This window comes from Brassica oleracea, chromosome C4 (genome assembly GCF_000695525.1).
Source record: "Brassica oleracea var. oleracea cultivar TO1000 chromosome C4, BOL, whole genome shotgun sequence".
Taxonomy (NCBI): Eukaryota; Viridiplantae; Streptophyta; class Magnoliopsida; order Brassicales; family Brassicaceae; genus Brassica; species Brassica oleracea.
The window spans coordinates 41,529,946-41,545,657 of NC_027751.1; the positions used below are offsets into that span (position 1 = coordinate 41,529,946).

At 38.4% G+C, this 15,712-nt stretch overlaps 2 protein-coding genes across 3 annotated transcripts; both read left to right on the forward strand.

Moving 5' to 3' along the window:
* Positions 1–2,134: 2,134 nt before the first annotated feature.
* On the forward strand, positions 2,135–5,823 carry LOC106342656 (filament-like plant protein 7). Its single transcript, XM_013781653.1, has 6 exons — positions 2,135–2,327; positions 2,637–2,755; positions 3,051–3,174; positions 3,253–4,996; positions 5,059–5,107; positions 5,185–5,823. Exons 2-6 carry the CDS (start codon positions 2,687–2,689, stop codon positions 5,659–5,661), a joined length of 2,463 nt encoding a protein of 820 aa, XP_013637107.1. The 5' UTR covers positions 2,135–2,327; positions 2,637–2,686; the 3' UTR covers positions 5,662–5,823.
* An 868-nt stretch (positions 5,824–6,691) lies between these two features.
* On the forward strand, positions 6,692–11,608 carry LOC106342758 (histone-lysine N-methyltransferase CLF). Of its 2 annotated transcripts, none has more exons than XM_013781780.1 (17): positions 6,692–6,924; positions 7,115–7,216; positions 7,289–7,614; positions 7,684–7,845; positions 7,991–8,075; positions 8,274–8,408; positions 8,497–8,544; positions 8,616–8,687; positions 8,769–9,457; positions 9,559–9,709; positions 9,798–10,021; positions 10,111–10,242; positions 10,377–10,467; positions 10,597–10,644; positions 10,750–10,878; positions 10,961–11,038; positions 11,128–11,608. In XM_013781780.1, exons 1-17 carry the CDS (start codon positions 6,862–6,864, stop codon positions 11,320–11,322), a joined length of 2,730 nt encoding a protein of 909 aa, XP_013637234.1. In that variant the 5' UTR covers positions 6,692–6,861; the 3' UTR covers positions 11,323–11,608. The 2 variants fall into 2 exon arrangements, with proteins under 2 accessions (XP_013637234.1, XP_013637235.1); XM_013781781.1 differs by having other exon boundaries at positions 7,124–7,216.
* Positions 11,609–15,712: the final 4,104 nt, after the last annotated feature.

Here is a 15,712-nt window from a genome sequence, read left to right on the forward strand (position 1 = left end):
GCAACAAAATCCGGAAGGTGCACCGGTCCAATTGTCCACCGTCGAACAAGACAAAATTTTTGAGCAGGTTAAAAATTTGATCTCTTAAATATATATGTTTATTTACATTTTTTATTCTTTAAGTTAATTTTACATATGTACTAATTAAATATCTATTTATGAATTGAAGGTTGCCTCGAAGAAAAGGGGACGTATTATCGGGATCGGGTCTGTCAACGATGTCCCGAGGGCAAGATTTGAACACGCTGCAAGAATGGAAGAAGAATATTCTCTCCGTAGGGATTTGACTGCGGCCAAAGAAGTCATAGCTGACCACAGGGACAAATTTGCATTTATGGCAAATATGTTCGATTTGATGATAGAGACAATCTCAAACATCAACCCGACTCTTGCCTTTAGGTGGCAGTCTCTACGTCCGAGCTTTGTCCCCGAGCCCACTCCGGCAGAGCATGCAGATTTAGAGCGATTTGCGGATGAGCATAGCTCCGACCTCTTCGACGAAATAAACCTTAACACTTAGTTTTTTCGGTTTTAGTTAATTAGTATTATGAATGTTTTATATTATGGATACTATTATGTTTCTGAATGTTAGATATTTTCTTTTAATTTTATCAAATTTTAAAAATTAAAATAAAAATAAATTTAAATATTTGATTTTAATTAATATATTAAATTCGTAATCAAATACAAAATTCTAAAATAAATACAAAAGGCTTAATTTACGACCAATGAACATCTAACGTCGATATAAAGTAGTCGTTATATTACGACTAATAAACATCGACATAGAAGCAAATTGGTCGTAAGTTTACGACCTATATACATCTAATTCGCAAGACGTAAATGTGCGTCACATGTACGACTAATACTTTTACGTTGAACTTACGACCAATTTACTTAGTCGTACATTTACGTCTACTTTACGACTAAAGTTTTTAGTCGTAACTTTACGACCAATATGCCTCGAATAATTATTTACGACCAGCTTCTAACGACCAATCGTTTTTCGAAGCTTTTTGGTCGTAAAGCCTATATTACGACCAATAGACTATTAATACTGTAGTCGTTAAGCTCCTGTTTTGGCTACATAAACGGAAAACCTACAAAAACAGTCTAAGGCCAATATGTAAAAGGAAAAACAAATAATGCGATCTCCCTCCTCTAAAAGCGAATATAATCTACATATTAAAATTGATTTTGTTTTTTTTTAATTGATAATGGTGATTTTTTTTGAAATGAAGCATTAAGGAGTTAATTAGCATGTATATTTTTGTATAACATTAACCACAGTAGTTCTATGATCTAACCGTGTCCAAACAATCTTTGAAAAGTTCAATTGATGAAGCTCCAAACAAAAGTTATCAATCTATGGATTTTGGTGACCAGTCCAATAATACTCAAATAAATATTAAATATATATAAAAGATGAACACAAGATGATGATGATGATAATAATAATAATAATAATAATGATAATCATAATCATAATAATAATAATGATGATAATATAATAATAATATTAATAATAATAATAATAATAATAATATTACAGTTTGATATTGTGTAATACGATTCATGTGACAGATACTATTTTATTGATGGGTTAATTTAAAACAAAATGGACATTATTTTATTCGACAAGCTATTTGTTAGTTTATAATTACTTTCCATTTAGAAAGATACCAACCTCCAAGTTTTAAGACAGAGATGGTAAGGTAAACTAAAGCACATCAAAAATTTGATTAGACTGCACACTTAACTCAATTAATTATTCACTAAGCAAAAAGCATTCCTACAAATTAGTTAATTACTAATCACTCTTTCAATTAAAAAAAAGAATTAATAAACTATAAGCTTAACGTTTAAAAATGTATTAGAACTCCAAGGTCCATCTGGATGATTAAAAGCATTTCCTACTAATCACTCTTTGGATAAAAAGAAAAGTAAGAAGAAATAATTAATAAACTATCTCAGCTTAAGATCTTTAAACATTAGATTTCCAAGGTTCATGAAATTGATAAACATGTTTGTGTTACCATTAAATAAAAAAATTAAATTAGTCTCGAAGGATCCAACGTTCATTAAGCGTACGTGGCCCACTTCGATCAGATCGTACCCGACACATCCTGTCTCACTCTACAGTCTCTCTCTCCCCATCTCTAGAGTTGTTTTGGAGTAATCTTAAACTTTGCCAAACAGTCCCTTTTCTTCCTTAACCCTTCTCACCTGTCTCTATATTCTTCACTCTCTTGCTTCTTCCTTTGTCTTCTCTGTTGTTAGTTTCCTCGAGACGATCGGAGCAGTGTTGTACTTCCCTTTAAGTTGAGGAAAGTTTTGTTTTTTTTTTCTTCATGGGCTTTCTTCAAATCTTCTAAATGTGGCTAAAAAAGATCTTTACTTTATGTGATTCAGTCATGTGTTTCTATTAAAGTCTTCACCTTTATTAACTGTCTTGTTTTTCTAGCGTAGGTAGTGCATGTAGAAGCCATTGATTTAGCTTAGCTTGAGCTTTAATCTTTATTTTCTAATTTGGGGTTTTGTTTTGTTCTTAACTCCCAATCTGGACTTTGTTTTTTCTGCTTGAGTTTTATTATGCAAATGGGTTTCTAGAAGTCCTTTTTTATTATGTGTTATAGGATATTGTAAAGGATTCAAGAGTAGGTGTGTGGCTCGTGGGAGGTAAGAGATGGATCATAAAGCATGGCCTTGGAAGAAGAAATCAATGGAGAAAATAGTTGTTGAAAGCAACGGAGAGGTAAGTGTTATATTTGATGATCACATTTATGTTTTCTTGTTAGGTTGGAAAATGGATCTTCTTTGCTCATTTATTTATCTTCTAGAGAGATGTTTCTACTGTTAGTACTTAGTGTGATCTGTCCCACTAGATTTTTTATTATCCTTCTTGATGGTCTTTGTAAAGCCCTCCAAGCTTTTTGCTAAGATTTAATGTAAATTTGAAACAACTTTGATTAAGAATCTTCTTATGTTTTGTCTCAGCAATAATCTTTGTAGTATTTTCTGATCATGAGCTTGATTGTTCTTAAAACTAGATTGAGAAGCTTCTTGCTGACAACATAGAGCTGGAGAATCGCCTTAAAAGTCTAAATGATAAGCTTACCTCTGTCGAAGCTGAGAGCAATAAGCATAAAACTGAGACACAAGAAGCAATAGTTGGTAACTTCACTGAATCTTAAGCTGTTCTGAATCCAATCTACATACCTTATTTTTATACATTCGTATTTGTGTTACCAGGTTGGGAGAATACAAAATCTGAATCAGCATCTCTCAAGAAGAAGCTAGAAGAAGCGTTGAATGAGAAACACGTGAGCGACGAGAGGTCCGCTCACACTGATGCAGGTCTAAAAGAATGTATGCAGCAGCTTCGCTTTGTCCGGGACGAGCAGGAGCGAAGGATGCACGATGCTTTAACCAAAGCATCACAGGAACACGAGCGAAGATTGATGGTTATAAAGACGGAACTGGCAGACACTAGCAAGAACCTTGCAGAAGCAGAAGGGGTGAACACTCAGCTCTCCAAGGCTTTGTTAGCAAAGAACAAAACCGTTGAAGATCTAATCACAGAGAGAGAACGCATCCGCGCTGATAACAATGCGTTGGTGAGCAGTTTAGAGTCAAAGGAGAAAGAAAACGTTACGCTGAGATACGAAGTCAGAGTGGTGGAGAAAGAGCTCGAGCTTCGGAACGAAGAGAGAGAGTTTAGCCGTCGAACCGCTGAAGCATCTCATAAACTTCACTTGGAGAATGTGAAGAAAGTTGCAAAGCTAGAACAAGAGTGTCAGAGGCTGCGTGTGCTCGTCAGGAAACGGTTGCCAGGACCCGCCGCTATGTCCAAGATGAGGAGTGAAGTAGAGATGCTGGGAAGGGTAAGAGTCAATGGAGGAAGCACTAACGGCGCAATGATCAGTAACCTCACTGAGCAGTTATGCTTACTGGAGGAAGAGAACAAGACATTGAGAGATGCTTTGAACAAGAAAGTCAACGAGCTTCAGTTCTCAAGAAGTATGTATTCTCGGACAGCTTCTAGATTACTAGAATTCGAGGAATCTTCTAAAGGAACAACAAACGCTGAGCCAAGCAGGAGCAGCAATGTCTCACACGAAGTCTCTCTAGCATCGTTATCAGAGTTTGAGAGTGATGATAAAGTTAGCTGTTCTGATTCTTGGGCTTCTGCTTTGCTTTCAGAGGTGGAGAATGTGAAGAACAAGAAGCAAAGGGGTTCGAGTTTGGTTAGAACTCCTAAAGCTTCAGAGATGAAACTAATGGATGACTTTGCTGAAATGGAGAAGCTTGCAATGGTTACAGTACCTGGAAGTTCTCCTATCTTCTCTTCTGATTCCATTTCAGCTACTGGTCCGGTGGAGAACGAATCTAATGAAGATATCAAGTCAGATTCAACGAGCAAGCTACCGCAATCTCTTCATACTGTCTTGAAAGCGATCATGGAACATAAGCGTGTTACGCAGAGGAACACTGATGAAGTACTTGAAGAGATCAGACAAGCTCTATCAGGTGTGGAGGGTGCACCAGAGACAGAGTGTGAGATCAGCAAATCAATTCGAAGAATTGTTGAAGTTATCGAAGGAATGAGCTTAAAAGATGAGAGGCATGTCTCAAAGGGAGAATCAGAAAGGCTTTCTGGCTACACTGCTCGTGTCTTGCAATGGAAAACTACAGAGCTGAGTATTGTATTGCAGCGGTTTCTCCAGACTTGTTATGATCTAATAGACAGAAAAGCAGACATTAAGAAGTTTGCGGAAGAGTTAAGCTCTGTAGTGGAATGGATGGTGAACCATTGTTTCTCTCTACAAGATGTTTCAAGCATGAGAGAAGAGATCAAGAAGCAGTTTGAATGGGACGAGTCACGGAGTGGAAGTGAAGTTGATATTGGACTACTTGGTCTGATCTCGGAAGCAGATGAACTTAAGAAGACAGATGATCCGTTGATTGAAGAAGAGGCAAAGGACAAGACAGCAAGGTAAGTCTGAATGGTTTGAAGAATTTGATCAATCATAGCTCTGATGTATCCTCTTGTTCCAGTGTTTCAGCGAACGAGCTCAAGCTGGAGGAAAAACAAACCATGCGAACTGTAAGTAATCAGCACAAGATCTCAGATTCTCTTACATTTTTGACAAATGAGAGGTTTGATTGTCTTTGATGATTCAGGAACTGGAGATCACTGCTGCTTCTGAGAAGTTAGCAGAGTGTCAAGAGACGATTCTAAATCTCGGGAAGCAGCTTAAAGCATTGACTAACTCAAAAGAAACATCTTTACTTCCAGACAACCTCACACCTGACCTTGCTACTGAGACAAAGCCAGAGAAGAGATTGACCACTCAAAGATCATCTCTTCTGGATCAGATGAAGGCAGAGGATCAGGACAATGGAGAATCCAAGGAGGAGGAGAAGAAACCTCAAGCAGTAGATAAAATGGGAAAGGGAGGCAGTTCTGTTTACAACGAAACCATTGAAGCATTGGAACAGATTCTTCTCTCAGACAAGAAAAGCAAAGGCTCTGAATCAAATTGCTTCGCCGTTGTCCCTCAGAAAAAGAGCAGCGGAGGTAAGAGCCTGTGGAGAAAGCTGTTGGGGAGGAAAAAGAAAAGTAAGACCATCAAGCTTCCTAATCCATTTGCCACCTAAGAAGATGTTATAATAATGTCATCTAATCCATTTGATCATATGTTTCTTTTTTTGTTCCTCGTATTATGCAAACTAAACTGTCATTTTCATAGAATTTTTGGCAGCATATGTATAAAAGATACAATTAAGTAATCTTTTGATCCAATGTATCTATCTTTGGCAGGGGTTTATCATACCCCGGGCTCATCTTGGGCGAAGCCAAGTAGTAAGCACTAACTGTATGTGCACCCATTATTTTTTCATTTAAAAAAAAATAGTGTAACAAGTACAATAAAGTGTTAGAAATTTAGGAAATGTTATCTTTAGTGCACCCATTATTTTTTCGTTTAAAAAAAAATTAGTGTAACAAGTACATAAAGTGTTAGAAATTTAGGAAATGTTATCTTTAGTGCACCGAGTAATTAATTTTATCTCTGGATCTGCCCGTCTTCACCAATGGAATTGTAAGAGGTAACAAACCTTGCTTCATACCAAGTCACAAAGTAGACCCAAGTGACTTCTGTTGAATACGCCAAGTCAATATGATATTGTGCGAGTGACCACTGAGATGAAGCTGAGACGAAACAAATATTACATGCTGTAGTTTTGGGTCGGGGGACTATGGATTGTGGTCCCAAAACTGCTTGGGATATTTATCTACATCTCTATCTTTGAATACGCTGGAGAAATTGAGTCAAATGTTTAGGAGGCTGAGCTTTATCTATGATTGTCCTTGATGAAACATACATGCAGAATGAAAAATGTGGGCCTAGAATAAAGCCTAGAAAGTAGGATTTTAAAAGCCCATGAAAGATCTGAGCCCAGCAACTTAAAAGAGGTTATGCTTCTTTCTTTCTTGTTAGAAATCAACACCGTCCCGTCGCCGGAGAGCCACTTACCTGATGTACAGTAAATATTTCAAATCGACCTGCCACGTCACTATTTTCCCACCAACTATATTTTATTTATTTATTTTTAAATCAAACATAAAAAAAAAGTTTATAATATACACGCTTCCCGATTCAAAACAACTATTAATAATGTTCTCTAAAAGCATCTGAAACAATTTCAATCTAATTTTTCTAATCCGAACAAGAAGATAAAAAAAAATAAAAATCGAAGATAATCTTCCTTAGGGTTTATACGACCCGCGCCAAGTTCCTCCTCTCGGATCCTGACCCGAACCCGCATTTTCCTCGGTTCCGATCTGGCTCCTCGACAATGGCGTCGGGAGCTTCGCCTTCTTCTTCCGCCACCAGATCGGACCCGCACAAGCACTCTACGGTGCATCTTCTCTCTCTCTCTTTCTCGCTATTTGAGGCATTGACTATTCTTTGCTTGTGTGTTTGACTGTGAGATAACCAAATCGAAATTGCTTGTGTTTGCTTCTACTTGGATCTAGAGATTGCTGCATTGATGAGATTGCATTTGATTGTCAGATTCCATCTCTCAGAGTTATCTGTAACATTTGTAGACATCTCAGGCGGAGAAGAGAGCTCCAGCGTCTAAGGAAGTTGCAGCAGTCATAGATTCGCTTAAGAAGAAGCTTGCAGCTGATCGGTGTATCTCAATTAAGGTCTAATCTTGCTTTCATTTGTATGTTTTGTTGTGGTTCTCTATTACTGATTGCTTGATTCGTTTTGACCAGAAAAGGATTGATGAGAACAAGAAGAATGTGCGTGGCATTACTCAATCCACTATGAGGTCGTGTATGGAAAGAGGAGGCGGTAGCTATAAAGACGGTAGTGATCTCTTGGTTAAGAGGCAAAGAGATTCGCCTGGTATGAAAAGCGGACTCAATGCAAGTGATGCTGATAAGAGCAACAACCATAGCAGCTTCTTAGAAGATGGGAATGCCAGTTCAACAACCATGGTTCAAGGGTCCAGTGTCCCTGTTAAGATTTCCTTGCGCCCAATCAAAATGCCTGATGTTAAACGTTTGTCGCCTTATACCACATGGGTTTTTCTGGATAGGTATTTTGACAAGAGTACTTGACACACAAGCCCTTGTTGTTTATCTTATCACTGCTGAAAATGATGCAGGAATCAAAGAATGACTGAAGACCAGTCTGTAGTGGGTCGAAGGAGAATCTATTATGACCAAACCGGCGGGGAAGCACTCATTTGCAGTGATAGTGAAGAGGAGGCAATTGACGAGGAAGATGAAAAAAGAGCTTTTGTGGAGCCTGAAGATTTTATTATTCGGTTAGTATATAGAATAAAAAATAGCATCAGTCTTATCGTTCGTGATTGCTGTGTACTTGAATTTTAATCGCTCAATGTGAACCTCTTGATGTTATGTTCATTGTTATACATTTTCACGCTCACTTATATTCTTTCATTTCTTCAGCATGACCCTTGACCAACTAGGTCTTTCAGACTCTGTCTTGGAGGAACTAGCAAATTTCTTGTCCAGAAGCTCTAGTGAAATAAAGGTATCAGCAGCTTTTCCCTGTCTATTCCTGGTATGAACTATCACGTCCTATTTTCTTTTAGAATCCATGGCATACTTAATTGTAGGATTTGACAACAGAGTGAGTTGATGCATCGTTTAAAAAAATCCATTTAGTTTTCTTCCAGCCTTTTCCCAATTGGCTTTTTGCAGAGATATGAACACCGAACATCTTATACAGGCAAGATATGAAGTGCTTATGAAGGAAAAAGAAGTATCAGAGAGTGGCGATAATCAAGCAGAGAGTTCTCTTCTTAACAAAGATATGGATGGAGCATTGGATTCTTTCGACAACCTGTTCTGCCGTCGATGCCTTGTTAGTCCGGCTAACTTCTGGAGTGGTTATAACTTTGATGCCTTAGCAAGAATTTGTCTCCTTTTAACACTGTTATGCGTCTATGCAGGTGTTTGATTGCCGGCTGCACGGGTGTTCGCAGGATCTTATATTTCCTGTGAGTTAGTGCCAAATGATTAATTTTTATTTATAACTATTGTTTCTTATTTGTATTTTGTGGATGTTTAGGCTGAGAAACCAGCTCCATGGACTACTCCTGTGGATGAAAATCTAACCTGTGGCGCAAACTGCTATAAAACGGTAAATTTGCGTTATCCACGTAGCTAATCTCATCTCCTAGAAAGGCTGACTTGATGAAAATCATTGTTTTCAATCGTTCAGCTTCTCAAATCTAATAGAATTCCAGCAAATGGCACCACTGAAGATAAAACTGGCACTTCATCAGATGGTGCGGGTACTAAAACCACTTCCAAGTTCTCCGGCAAACTTAGTAGGAAAAAAACAAAAACCTTCCCTAGCGAAAGCGCGTCGTCTAATGAAAAATGCACGCCGGAAACAAGTGACTCAGAGAACGGCGTTCAGCAGGATACCAATCCTGAGAAAGTTTCATCGTCATCAAAGGTGAAAGCTAGTGGGAGACGTGGAGGTCGTAAGAGGAACAACAACCGAGTTGCTGAGCGAGTTTCTCGTAGGACTCAAAAGAGGCAAAAGAAGTCAGAAGCTTCCGATACTGATTCCATCGCCACCGGGAGTCGTTCAGCAAGCGATGCAAAACATAAAGATAATGAAGATGCTACATCCTCTTCTCAGAAGCATGTAAAATCTGGGAGCTCTAAGAATTCAAGAAAGAATGACACTCCTGTAGAAGACTCCAAGAATTCTGTGAAGGGTGACGATCCTGTTTCACAGTTAAATGCTGTTGCATCTGAACCGTGTAGCGATGGAAGTTTAAGGAAAGAAGAGTTTGTGGGTGAAAATGTATGTCCAGGAGGACTGTCTGAAGATAAATCGTGGAGACCACTTGAGAAAAGCCTTTTCCAAAAAGGTGTTGAGATTTTCGGAATGAATAGGTGAGTAACAGATGCATTTAGCTACTGCTAAACTGTCATTCCGTGCCAGGTTTCTCAATCTGGTGGGATATAGTAATTATTAATTATTTGTTTCTTCGTAGCTGCATGATTGCTAGGAACCTTCTGTGTGGTCTGAAGTCGTGTTGGGAGGTCTTCCAATACATGACTTGCTCGGAGAACAAAGCTTCCCTCTTTGGAGGTGATGCATTGAATCCCGATGGCTCTTCCAAGTTCGATATCAATGGAAATATGGTATAATGCTTATATTTTGTACATATATTCCTATTATAGTGCAGTTATTTCTCGTCAGAACTAATAATTTAGTTGTTGGACGAACCAGACTAATAACCAAGTGCGGAGAAGGTCAAGATTTCTACGTAGAAGAGGCAAAGTGCGCCGGTTGAAGTATACTTGGAAGTCTGCTGCATATCATTCAATTAGGAAAAAGAGTACTGATAAGAAAGACCAGCCGTGCCGTCAATTCAATCCATGCAACTGCAAAACTGCTTGCGGGAAGGAATGTACTTGTTTGCTAAACGGAACTTGCTGCGAGAAGTACTGCGGGTAAATGTTAATCTAAGATCATCCACATATATATATATATATTTCTCAGCCGTGAGTTTCATCACCGACATCCTCTGTTTCCTGTGTAGTTGCCCAAAGAGCTGCAAGAACAGGTTTAGAGGTTGTCATTGTGCCAAAAGCCAGTGTCGGAGCCGTCAATGTCCGTGCTTTGCTGCAGATCGGGAATGTGATCCTGATGTTTGTAGGAATTGCTGGGTCATGTAAGTCTATTGGCGATGCAAATGTTTACGCTTTGGTTTTGTGTACTGATTGGTTGCTTAGAAAAGGATCAACAACACATCGCTATTTTCTGGATATGCGCTAATACTGTGTCTAAATAAACCTGAATATGCAGTGGTGGGGATGGTACGCTTGGGGTCCCTAGCCAAAGAGGCGATAATTATGAGTGCAGGAATATGAAATTACTCCTGAAGCAACAACAAAGGGTAAATACTTTGCTTTAGTTGACTTTATAATCTATTACACTGCAATTGCATAACTAGGAGGAGCAATCAAATGATTGAAGATCAAAGATAAAATACCAAAGTTTGCTGCTTCTTTATTTGTGAATTCAGGTTCTACTTGGAATATCTGATGTTTCTGGTTGGGGAGCTTTCTTAAAGGTAAATTAGATGAAAAACTTGTCATATAGAATAGAAGTCATCTTGAGATGGAACTATGTTTGGAGTTTGGACTTGTTTAAGAACATATCTTGTTTCTTTTTACAGAACAGTGTAAGTAAGCACGAATATCTCGGGGAATACACAGGAGAGCTGATATCACATAAAGAAGCAGATAAACGAGGGAAGATATATGATCGCGAGAATTCCTCTTTTCTCTTCAATCTAAATGATCAGGCACGTCTCTCTCTCTCTAGGTTGTGTCTTCAAAACTAACTCTGCCATAAACCACATAACGTTTTTTTGGATTTGCTTGCAGTTTGTGCTCGATGCTTATAGGAAAGGAGACAAACTGAAATTTGCCAATCATTCCCCTGAACCTAATTGTTACGCAAAGGTAAAAAAAATTGCAAGTGAAAAGACACGGTTTGGTTTTGGCATGATGGGTTCATAATCTTACTGGAGACTCTCTTTATCTTTGTTAAGGTCATTATGGTTGCTGGAGATCATAGAGTGGGTATTTTTGCAAAGGAGAGGATATTGGCTGGAGAAGAACTGTTTTATGATTACAGGTATGAGCCAGATCGAGCTCCTGCTTGGGCCAGAAAACCCGAAGCTTCAGGTTCTAAGAAAGATGAAAATGTTACACCTTCTGTTGGTAGACCCAAGAAGGTTGCTTAGTTGCAGGCTTGCAGCAACCAACATTGAATCGACACAGAAAAAAAAACACACCATTAATCTTTATGATCTACTCCCTGGAAGAAACTTACAAATTCATACATTTTGCTGAGTTTAAAGAAAAGCTTTCTCCCCTCGGATTTTCATCAATTCTTTCTTTCATTTCATGGCATGATGCTTCAGTTTTAATTTTTGTTTCGGCATTGATTAGGTTGCAAGAATTTTGAAGTGTTGTACATTTCTGGATTATCATTGCATTCTAATGAGAACTTGAGAGTTTGTTAGGGTATGTAAATTACTGATGAGAAGATCAAACTAAAGTAACTTGGTGAGCTTTATGCTGAAGCCAAGTTCGTGTTAATTCTCTACTGATAACACTGCCGAATGATGGAGAAAACATAATTAAGTTGTAAAATGGTTTTAATTATGAAGCAGTCAGTTATGGTATATGTAAACCAATAGCAGCTAGATCGCTTATTCATCTCTATAAAGCAATCCTCAGAGGAAAACAAACAAATCTTATTCATTTCCTATAACCCTCGGAGGAAAACAAAAATCAGTCAACAGTAAGAAATAGAAAAAATAAATTAGGAATTTAGATCTAAGCGTACATTTATGGTACGAGTTTGAGAGGCAGGGCCGGTTCTGGGTTAAAACGGGTAAAACCCTTGTTTTAGGTGCCACAATATCTTATGTATTTATGGGGTAGTAAATTTGTTAAATCTGACAGTGGTTTAGTGGTTTGAACCAATCAACATGTGGAGTGTTATTTCGATTCTCACCTGCTATATATTTTTACCCACATTATTTTTTATATATGGGTTTATGATGGAGATAAATATTTGGGTATTTCCAAATATTTATTATTTAGTTTATTAATTATTTAGATAATTATATTTATTATTTTAAGGTTTTATGGTGTTTTTATATATAGCCGTCTAGGCTTAAGTTTGTATTCAGTTTTTGATTTGATAAATAAAAGTTAAGAGTTTTCTATTTATTCTTTGTTTTTGGTAGATCATTGGTGATCTCAACGAATTTAAGAAGACATTGATCTTATGTATTCTTAGACTAAATAAGATCATTGTATTATTCTAGTTTTCCAGGTATTCTCAGAATCAACAGACCTCTAGTTCTATCCAATAAAGCTTCCGCTTCATCAGTTTATATAGCTTTCGGCTTTAGGCGCCAAATGGAATTAGGCCGGACCGTTGAGAGGAAGCATAAATAGAGACAAAAGTGTTCACATCTAACCTAGTAATGTCCCGACCATCAATGTTCGTTGAGTGCCACACGGCCAATCTCGACCCATGAGGCTCATCCTCGTTGACGCACGGTATATTATTGGAAAGATTTGATAGATTTAATATAACGATTTTGTAACAAGACAAAACAATTTGTAATGCCTCGAGCAGGAAACGTTCATGAGCCCCACACCTAATCTTGACGCATGAGCCTTATCCTTGTTCGACGTCCAGTATGTTATTAGAAAGCTCAATAGATATGATATACAGACCCTACGAGATGACCGTTTACCATGTTTGTCCTCACTCACACGGTACCAAGATTGACCATCTTGCACAAGCTTCCTGATAGGTCATACATTCTTTGATTGTTTAGCTTAATCACACTTAACTCATGAGTTGTCTTTGGATGGTTAATCGAAAAGGTAAGTATACTTTTGTGTCATAGGTAGCCAAATTAATTCTTCTAAGCTCTTTCTACCTATACTACTAACACAAACTTGGGGTATTACACCTCCCTGAATATCATGCTAGATGGTGTTAAACCATATGTATTCACCTAAAGGCAAGCCACTATGTCCTCTCTTTGGTCCATGAATTCAAAGAACACTTCATTTTGTTTAAATCCACCAACTCAACCACAACTTCTATTTACAATTGAGGGAATGAGTAATTTGGATTATCCAGTGAGATCTCTAAACCAGCCCCATCCTATGAACCACAATACAACTCCATGCAAGAACAAGAACTGATAAGCTGCAATCAAACAGCGTTTTCAATATATTCACACATTCAACACCGTAGCTTACACAACATCAAACCTCCCTAGACTCTCCACTCATGGCATGAGCTATCATGCATTGTCCACCTTGCGGTCCTATGTGGCTCCATGATTTCACTATCCGTGTAATAACTCTCAATGGACGAAGCCAAAAAATGGTGGAAGAGAAAATGGCCGATGTATAACCACGGAAATGGTCAATGGACGGAAAAAATAAGGAAATTCGAGCCTAAATGGTTTTGATGAGCAACCATGATTCCAACGGGTGAATAAATTTTGGTAAATCTTTGGAATGAGTTTGACACATGGAAATAGTGCATGAACTTGAATGCCCAGAAGAACATTAAGGTTTCAGAAATTTAAACACTGGGAAGCCACAAATAGAAATGGGAGTGTTTGAGAATGAGAAGTCTAAGGCCAAAGGACAAAGGACTTAGAAAATTAGTGGTTGCCAGATTACACATCGAATCAGTCAGACTATCAGTTGCATTTGTCGAGAAACTGTTTCTTCGATAGTTCAGAAATGATTGCAAAACACTAGATTGGAAAGACCGCAAGTGATCTCGAGAGAACAACTGAATATCATGTTATGGAAGGCCAAGTGATGTTAAGCTGCTCAAGAGGTGCTTCCATTTGAAGTTGAAGTTTGTAAGAAATAATCGCATATGAAGATTCTTTGAAAAATTTAGCAGGTTAGAAACACTCGCGGTTCGGCTTAGATCGTTCTAGAAATCTCGTAAATTTTTTTTAAGTTTTTAGAATAGGAATGACCTTATAAATATTTTAGAAGAATTTAGGTCTGGAAAAAAAAGGTTTTGGCCAATGAGAAACATCTTCATCAATCCAGATGAGACAACTAGGCGTTCATAATTAAATATGGCTCGTTTGGGTCCGTTTACGGTGTATCGGGTGTGTCCGGGAGCTGCTGGAGGATTCAGCAGCTTGATTTAATCCTTCCAGAAGCTGGTAATATGTCTCTTATTGATTGGACGTGGTCCAAACAGCTCATGTTTCTTTCCTATTGGCTGATTTGGTGGCTGGCCACAAATCTGATTTTTATTGGACATAATCGTGGCTGCACACTAACCTCTCTCCAATTGGTTGCATGGGGCAGCCAGAACAGCTCCTGCTTGCTTACCCACGACCTTAAGCTCCCCTTAGTCATTCCCATCACCTATAAATACCTCCAAACCCCTTAGTTTAGTTCCCACACTAAAAACTCGACAATATGAAACCCGACAGAACTTGAGAGCACCCAAACCTTAAGGTAAACCTTCTGGTCTTTAGTTTTTCTTCTAAATTTAGTTTTTAGTTCTTTGTTTAGATTCAGGTTTATATCCTGGTTCCGACTAACGGAACATTGTGAATCCTTTTATTGTAGGATTAATTTGATAGAAGCTCTAAGTTGTGTCGGCCGCGATATAGAGGTAATAAAATCCGATAAGGATATCGTGATAAGGCTAAACCACACCCAGGTGAGTCTCGGTTATGGGTTATGATCATTGTGTGTGCGGTTAGCGCCTGCAGAACAAGAGTATTGGTTGATGCATTGCTAGGTTGAACGTTTAGATATATAATGATATGATAATGATTGATGCTTGTGAAAGATATTGAGTTATATCGTTCGGGCCTCGGCTCGGGGGTATAACATGTTTGTGATATAATGATATTGTGTTGGATATACTTGTTTGATTGCTTTATATCGTTAGGGCCTCGGCTCGGAAGGTATAACATGTTTGATCATACTATAACGGGGAAACCCGTAAATCCACGGACTTGGTCCGTGAGGGTCCGACACTCGGGTGGAGTGTCGTGAGAGTCATTGGTGTCCACTCGAGGTCGGTGCCTTGTCTGAGGCCTTACCAAAATTAGTTCCGGGCAGGATGCGAAGACACGTGTGATAGGGCTAGCTACCCTCGACCGCGTAGCTGCATGACGATGCGGCAAGTGTGTTATCCAGGCCATCTGCTTTTTAGACTTTGTGTTTAGAGTCAATGGGCACAAGAAGGGGTGTGTTATGGACTTTGTATCGAGATAGGAACCAATGGCGAGAGGCAGTCCTCGACGATCGATAATGATCTAACCACCCGTGAAGGGTGGATGCATGGATTACTTGATTGCTTTCAATTTTGCATTGCTTATTGCTAGAAATAATTGATCTTTATGGCTTGATAATTGATGCATTGGGGGGATGATTTAATTGTTAGGGAACCCTGACTCACTGAGTAAATTAGTTGCTCACTAGACTCTTTGTTTTACAGGTAACTGTAGGGGTATCTTGGGTTGCGAAGGAGCAGTGCTGCTGGCGTAGTGTTTGTGCCTTTTGCAAATAAGTATGTATTGTAATATTTATGTTTTACAATTACCG